At 26.3% G+C, this 8767-nt stretch overlaps 1 protein-coding gene across 1 annotated transcript in view; it reads left to right on the top strand.

The window, feature by feature from the left end:
* The window catches only part of LOC100207125 (E3 ubiquitin-protein ligase BRE1A), a 55829-nt gene extending 49913 nt beyond the window's left edge, over positions 1–5916 (top strand). Inside the window, exons 16-19 of the mRNA XM_065807508.1 lie at positions 430–558; positions 659–940; positions 2589–2750; positions 5381–5916. Coding sequence (XP_065663580.1) covers positions 430–558; positions 659–940; positions 2589–2750; positions 5381–5554 — 747 coding nt within the window. The 3' untranslated portion in view covers positions 5555–5916. The remainder of the gene's footprint in view (positions 1–429; positions 559–658; positions 941–2588; positions 2751–5380) is intronic.
* Positions 5917–8767: the final 2851 nt, after the last annotated feature.

The raw sequence follows: 8767 nt of genomic DNA, 5'->3' as shown, positions 1-8767 counted from the left end.
GAATTTGAATATTTATCTTTAAGTTAAGATTTTATTTTAAGATTTTAAGTTTAAATTTAACATTTTTAAATAAACATTTAAATTTTTTTTTTTTATCTAATAAATATTTAACTTATTTTAAATGACCATTTAAAAAAAAAGTCAAAAATTTAAAACAATTTATGAGTAACTAAAAAATTTCTAAAAAAAAAATTTTTTTTAATTTTAAACTTATTACCTGAACCCTCTTAAATTTTTGTTAATGTTTTTTTTATATATAAATATAAAATGTTGAAATTTTTTTGCTTGGGTAATGTAAAATAGTAATAATAACTTTTAAATTAAAAATTTGAATTACTTTTGATTTTAAATACTATTACTTTTGTGGTTTTATCTAAAATGATTTTTTAACCATACGTCCTTTGTGTCTATAATAATTTATTTATCAAGGAAGAAGATGCCTTATTAAGTGAAATGGAGTTTACTGGTCAAGCCTTTGAAGAAATGCAAGAACAAAGCATACGATTAATGCACCAACTAAGAGAAAAAGATGATACTAATTTAAAACTTATGTCAGAGGTAAATTCATAATTTGAATTCATGATTTAAAACTAAAAAACCTAATTATATTATTAAAAAAATAATAATTAAAACTTACATCAAAAATATTACTGCTTAGAGAATAAAATCAAACCAAATTCAAAAGCTTCTTCGGGAAGAAAAAGATCTTCTCAATGAAAAATTGTTACAAATGTCTAATCAAATAGCAGCTTTTGAAGAAGTTGCTAAACAGTTTGAAGAACGTGAAAAAGTATTGCAGACAACAATTGCTAACATGGATAAAGAGATTTCACTTCGTCAACAGGCTTCAGATTGCCATAAAAGAAAAGTTACTGAGCTTAGTGAAAAGTGTCAAGAACTTACATTTAGATTGGAAACAGCCTCAAAACAACTTCAGGAGGTAAACAACTATTTTTATAAAATTTGTTTATTATTCATAATTAATATGTAATAAATATCTTATTTACCTCCATTATGTCATTTATAATTATAGTTAAAAAACAATTTAAAAAAATTTAAAAGAAGTTTGTGAGAATGTTATTCCTTAAAATCAATAGTTATTTTAGAATATATTCCCCAACAAAACAAGTTATTTTTTGCAATTTTAGATTTATTATTTGTGCATAATACAGATTTGATTCTAATTTCATACGAAAAAATATGAAATCTATCAAAAACGTTTAATAAATGGTCGCGTTCGTTTCATTAAAGTTTTAAATATTGTAGCAAACTCTTCTTCGTATAAGCTTTCTCATCAATAATTGAAATTGTTTAAATTTTTCTTCTATCAGAATACTGTTATATATAAGTTTTTCAAACTTGTCAACCTGTTTATAGTTAAAAAACAGTGAAGATTTACAATTTTTTCACGTGGCTGATTATTACAACTATAATTTTTCTAAAAAGACATTAAGAAGCATTGATTACTTGAAAAAATAAAACAACAACCTAGACATTATAATTTTGAAACCACAAAATGTCATTCTGGACAGAAATACGTATGATGAAGAAATATACAAAAAAGTAATGCTTGCCTACCTACTGCTTGAAACCGATCCTACTTGTATTTTCTCTATTAAAAATTGCATTAAAATTAGATTTTAAGTTTTATACCTAATTTTTACTAAGTGGTACCTTAGCTATTAATTCACCTTTAATGTTTACTATCACCTTTGATGAACATTGGTTTCACCTGTATGCACTTTAGAATAATTGCATCTTATTATGTAGGTTCCAGGCTGGAACCTATAGAATAAGATGGCTATTATTACTGTTACTAGGTAATTCAAATTATTTTCGATGTTAATAGAGATCTTAGATTTGGGTTTGATTTAAATACCACTCTGTATCCTGCTTTTCTGAATGGCTTTTCTGAATTTTACTCATGGCAAATATACTATAAGGAAGTTATTGCACTCTTATGGAATTATTTCCTTATTCTGTATTTTTGCTGAAATTGATGTTTAATACTTTTTTTTTAATACATTTGCTTTTTTATTATACCCATTTTTAATTATCATGTCAGCTAAAAAAATTAATTTGTTTTGCAAGGTTTACAACAGATTGCGTAAGCTCTGTAAAGAAACCTTTTAAATTTATCGTTTAAAATTTTCAGATTATCTCTCTTCAATATACTTTTTATATATATTTTCTTATTTTTTTATTTGTAATGGTTATATCAAGAAAATTAAGTGTTGTTGTCTCGTTATCTACTTCAAATATATATTGTATAACAAGATGTTGTTAATTTAAAGTAAAGCCATTTAACTACTGTCATCATTAGTAACAATTTTATATAAACTGTAACAATTGAAAATTACTGTAATATTTAACAAGCTGATGATGCTGGTATCCACAACCAAGCAAAAGTTTCTAAAATGAATAAAATTTAGTATTAAGAGAAACCACATTTCTGAATTGTATTTTTCCACACAATATATATATATATATATATATATATATATATATATATATATATATATATATATATATATATATATATATATATATATATATATATATATATATATATATATATATATATATAGGTTAAAACTAGTTTGGTTGAAAAAAGCAACCAGTTGGAGGAGGAAATTTTTAAATATAATCGGATACAAGAAGAGAATATAGCATTTAAGAAAAAGTTGAAAAAGATGGAATATCTTGGTGCATCAGATGAAATTTTAGTTGAAGAAGTGAAAATGTATAAGGTAAGGATTTCTTTTTTAAATCTACTATTTTTGTTGTCATTTTCATCATCATATTAAAATGTTCATGTGTTTTATGACTTTATGATTATTTAATAATCATAAAGCACATGATCATAAAAATTGATCATTTGTCATAATAGTAGTAGTAAATGACCAGGTTGATATTTGAACAGGGCCGGGTTTGTGACTAGGGCTGCATAAACATTTTTACATCCTATAGTTGTTTTTTTATTCAAAATTCGTGTTATATTTTGTATATATATGTATATGTAAACATCATTATGATCAACATGATCATCATAATCATCATTACCATCATGATCATCATCATCATCTCTTTTGGTAAATACTACATCATATGAGTACTAAAGTTTATATAAATATGAAAGGATATTGTATGCTAGTATCTAAATAAATAGTAAACATATATGTTTATATCCATAATATGTATGCATAAATCGCATCTCAGAAGCTTTTATTCCTTCTGGACTAAAAGTTTGAAAACTTTTATTCCCACTCTTCAAGTCAAACCTCATTCTACTCCATATTTTTCACCATCTTGAGCAGTTGCTTTACTGATCATTTATTTCATCTTTTTTTACAAAAACATCTCTTTTAAGAACAAATGCGCTTTTATTATTCCAAGAAGCCAATGTAAAATGGTCCTGTCTGATGTTAAGCTTTGTTATTCTCAGTTTACTAAATCTTCTATCTTATATCAGGTGTTAGGTTCTAGAGACTTTTGGTTAGTCTTCAACAATGTCATTAACTAAAGTAAATCTAACATTTAATCTTATTAATTATATAATACTTAATAATATTTAATTTTTAAAAAGTGCTTAATAAGGTTCCAATTTTTCAAAACTCTAAAAAACACTTTGACCTCTCTAACTATCCTACGATTAGTCTTCACTCTGTTATTAGTTTCTTTATATAAAGGTTTTGAGATCATTAAACTATTTCTTACTAACTGCAGTAAAAAAGTTATTCTTGAAGGCCTACAGTCTTCTTTAATTCAAGTAACTTTAAGGGTACCACAAGGTATCTACAATATCAATCTTCATGAATATTTAACATCTAAAATGGCTTCTTTTTTCTTTTTTTTTTTTTTCTTTTTTTTTTTTTTTTTTTGACGACTCAACTTTATACTCTCGTCTTGACAAAAAATCTTCACATTTTGATTGCTTAGAACAAGCAGCTGATTTTTAATCTGATCTCTCTACTGTAACAGCCTAAGGCTTGATGTGGCTTATGGATTTAAATTCTGGACTTGAAATCTGCAATTTTTGTTAGACAACAAGACTCATTTATTTACTGCAAAAAAATGTTGCAATAATGTTGGTATTCCTATATTGATGAATAACAACCCTCTTACTCTCAGACTCTAAAAGTCTAAAAGCACATTGTAAATGTAATGCGGTCGTGGTGTAGTGGTAGAGCGCTTGCATCATGAGCGAGAGGTACCGAGTTCGATCCCCACCACGTTCCTGGCAGTACTGCGCTTAACTTGTTTCTCTGCATCTCTGCACAGTAGCTTGATTGTCACGGTTCGTGTTTCGAAGTTATATAGTTGAGAGAAGGTTATAACCACAATTAAGAAGCCTCTTGCCTGTAGTGGCGATTTAAGCCTTGGGGAGGTGGATTAACATTAAAAAAAAATAACAATAAATTAGACCTGCTTTACCTTCCAAGCTTGAGCCACTCTCCCATTGTTGTAAGGTTGCATTTGTTTCTTATTTTACAAATACAATCATGGTTAATGCTCAAACAAGCTATCATTTCTATTACGATAAATCAAAACTCATTCTTGCTTGTTTCTTATTCAACATGTTGCATTCTTTTACTGTATCTGTCCCTTCATGCTGTAAAAACTTTTATTAATCCAGCTTTTTTCCTTGCACATCAAAAAAACCTTATAACTATTAGCCATCTTCATGTTGTTGTTTTTTATATACAACCTACAACTTTTCAAGTCTTCAGTTAACCATTTCCTAGTATTTTTACTTATTCTCTATTTTACTTATTCTCTATTTTAAAACTCATAACTTAATAGTGGTTACTTGCTCAAACTAGAGTTTGAAAATATATAAATATATTTTCAGTATTTAATAAATATTTAATAAGTATTTAATAAATAGTATTTAATAAATATTTAATAGTATTTAATAAATATTTAATAAATTATTTAATAAGTATTTAATAAATAGTATTATAATAATAATAATAATAAATAAATAAATAATAATAAATAATATAAATAATATAATAAAAAAAAGAATATAAATAATAATAATAAATAAATAATAATAATAATAATAATAAATAGCCAGTATTTAATAAATAGTAAATGTAAGCATAAAATTATAAAGTATTATAAATTTTTTTCTAGCCCCGGTAATCAACCCCTGCTAAATCTTATAGCCGGGACCGGGGCCGGGTTTGAAAAAAGTCTCATTTTTAGCCAGGGCTGGGGCCCCGGTCACTTACTAGTTAGTAGTGGTAGTAGTAGCAGCAGCAGCAGTAGTACTATTTATTTTATTTTTAGTAGATTGTTGTTGTTTTTTTTGTTATATTGCTATCTTTAAATAGTTTATGATGATGATTATCACTATATATTTTATTATTTATAGGCAAAACTAACTTGTCCGTGTTGTAATACCCATGGTAAAGATGCAATATTAACAAAATGTTTTCATGTTTTTTGCTTTGAGTGCTTAAAAACAAGATATGATACTAGACAGCGCAAATGTCCAAAATGCAATGCAACATTTGGTAACAATGATTTCCATAAGATATACATGTAGTACATTCTTTCAAGCATCAACACTGTTGAATTAATAAATCGTTATACTATATCACGTAACACTCTTTGATGTTTGATATTAATGATTTAAAACAAAAACCTTTGTACTGAAATGCGTTTTCAGTAGCATATCAAGACTTCTTTTTAGACGCACAAAAATATGCGTCTTCAGTCTCAGTTCTCGTTATTTAAGACAATTCCTCTTCTTGAACTATATATATTTATATATATATATATCACACTCATATATATTACTTTTTTCTTGCATTAATTTTGCCATTTTCATTTTTTCGAAAGCTCTATTATCAATGCAAATAATATATTGGGTTATTATTTATGATAAATAAAGCTGGTTGTGATCGGCATTAGTTTTTTATTTTTCTCGAAGAAGGAAAAAGTTTTTTAAATTTACTCATTTTATTATTGGCATACATGCATATACATGTTCTTTGTTTTTTAAGAATATTGAGTCTTTTTTTGTAAAATACACTTGTTTATATTATATATATATATATATATATATATATATATATATATATATATATATATATATATATATATATATATATATATATTAGGTTAAAACCTTTTGATATCTCTGTTTCCTGAATGAAAAATAGGTGAACTTTGTTTTGAAAATAACTAAAATTAATTACATTTTTTTTTTAAGCTAAAGTTTTATACATTTTGGGAAAATAAGATTTTTTGATATATGGGATCCGGATTATAATAAAGAATGATAGTAGATAAAATAAATGGTTTTTCAGTTACTATTAAACCAAAATTTATTTATTTTTCAAACAGGAATTATCGATACCAAAAAGTTGTAACCCTAATATATATACATATATGTGTGTGTCTTTGTATATATGTGTGTGCGTGTATAAATACACACAAACAGCGAATTGATTTCTTTAATAAGATTACTTAAGTTATTTCTTGTAGCCGTGTAGCTTTTTATTTCTATCATTTAATGTATATCCAGAATAATCCCGGAGTAGATACCGAAGTTAATATATAATACTATTAACAAGTATCTAATGCGCCTCAGTCGACGCTTTCTTTATTAAAAAAGTGGTATTATAAAATTTGATATGAAAAAAATGATGATTACTTGCCAACTTCAATTCTTTAGTACTTCTAGTGAACATTTTCTGAGAAACAGCAATGAATAACTATACTATTATTCACTACGTTATAATATTCATTTTTTAATTTTAATTCAGTATTTACGGTTTTATTTATACATGTTTACTGTTTTATATATAGTCAGTGCTGAAGAAAAGATTTGGCTTAAAGAAGATTAAACTCTTTTATCATAAAACGAGGTTGATAAAAATCGTCGTTTTTTTAAAAAAAAAAAAAAAAAAAAGCAAACCATTTTTTGGGAAAATCATATTTTTCATGTTTTGAAACTATTCTTTTTTAATAATATGAATTAACTGGTAAATATGTAATGCTGTAGAATGTTAGCTTTTATTTTGCTATAAGGCATGTCTTTTGATATAAATCATATTTTAATTATTCAAAAAGTATGGCGAGGTTACAAAGTTCGAAAAAAGTTGTTCGAAACGAGGAGCGAATTTATAAGCATCGTAGAACACATTGACAATACGGTAGGAAAAAAATCAAACGTCTTTTTCCCGTATTATTCATTATGTATGCCTTCTTTTCCAAAAGAAAGTTATTTTGGAAATAATGATGACGGTGGCATATATGAAAATTCAAAAACGCTAGTACAATGTAGTACGAAAAATTTTGAAGACGAAAGTAAAACCAATAAAAATATGAAGCAATTTGAGTTTAATATTCAACATAGCAGTTCGCCTTTAAAAGAAACTTTTCTAAAAAATACTCCTTTAAGTTCAGGGAATGTCTTATCGGATAGCTGGTTATCTAATAAATCGTTTAACAAAGAAAATGGAACAACAATCGTTGAAGATGCTGTAACATTATCAAGAGAAGATCTGTGTTTAGAAATAATGTGGATTAACCAAGCTATTAATAGCAGGAAAAATTATTTGAAATTAAAAAACGATCAAATATATAAATAATTTCAGAATGACATTTTTTTATAAATATTTTCCAAGATGTGTTCAAAGTTCAAAATTTAATTTCAATTTAGTGTAAAATAAATTTAATGAAATTAATAAAAATTATATTTAAACGTTTGTCTTTTTTTTGTCTTTTTTATGGTTATGCTTAGTAGTAACACTAAGTCACAGTTCATAAATATAGGTTTTAGGTATAAAATGATATGACCCCAAAAGTTTCAATGGATTTAGGTCTCTAGTATCATTCATTATGAGGATCTGGCTTTAAAAAAATCCAATGAGTGGCCCTTTTTGAGAAAAATCAGTTTGAAAATTTGCAAAAAATTCATAATATTTTTTAAAGATCTTTAATGGTTTAACTTTAATAAGTATTTAAACCAACAATATGGTTGATGATACAATGTTTATTATTATCTTTTGTTAAATATAATAAAAATATGACATTTTAGTTAAGAACCCAAAAAATTAGATCTGATTCCCATTCTATATCAATATTCGAAGCTATATTGCATAACCAGTCATATACAGTATTGGACAAAACATTTGCAACCAACATCGAACAAAGCTAAAAAGTGTTCCTAATTTTACATGTCTTAAAAACAAAACGAACTATACTACCACAGCAAACAGTTCAGGAATCTGGAGGCATAGCGTGTCATGAGCAATCAGCTGACAAGTGACAGCACACAGGCAGAATTTCGTTAACAAGTGCCATTTTGCAGCGGACAAAACAAGTGCAACTTTATTGGTTTGTTTCATTTTCTTAAGTCTGGTCCGTGTCAACGTCACAGAAGTTTTTTAATAATTAAAGGAAGTTTCCAGAACCATGCAGAAGTTTCCAGGAGAAGCATCCAGAAGTATCAAGAAACATTCAGAAGCTTCCAGACGCATCAAAAAGAAGCATCTAGAATCTTCCAGAAAATTTTCACATAGGTTCATTTTATTATATAAGAGACATGCAAATCGACATGTAAATCAGTCAGTATATGAAAGTCAATCAGTCAGTATTATCAAGACTGTTTATCGAAGTGAGTTTTATCAAAGTGTTTTATAGAACATCAATACAAGAAGTGAAATACAACAAGTGTTTCACTACATCAATACAGCCCACATCCAACCAAGACGTTGTGTTCCACAGAGCATTATTGTATCATCACAAG

The sequence above is a fragment of the Hydra vulgaris genome, chromosome 10 (genome assembly GCF_038396675.1).
Source record: "Hydra vulgaris chromosome 10, alternate assembly HydraT2T_AEP".
Lineage (NCBI taxonomy): Eukaryota > Metazoa > Cnidaria > Hydrozoa > Anthoathecata > Hydridae > Hydra > Hydra vulgaris.
The sequence above is the reverse complement of the archived record's forward strand: the minus strand, read 5'-3'. Positions and strand labels throughout refer to the sequence as shown.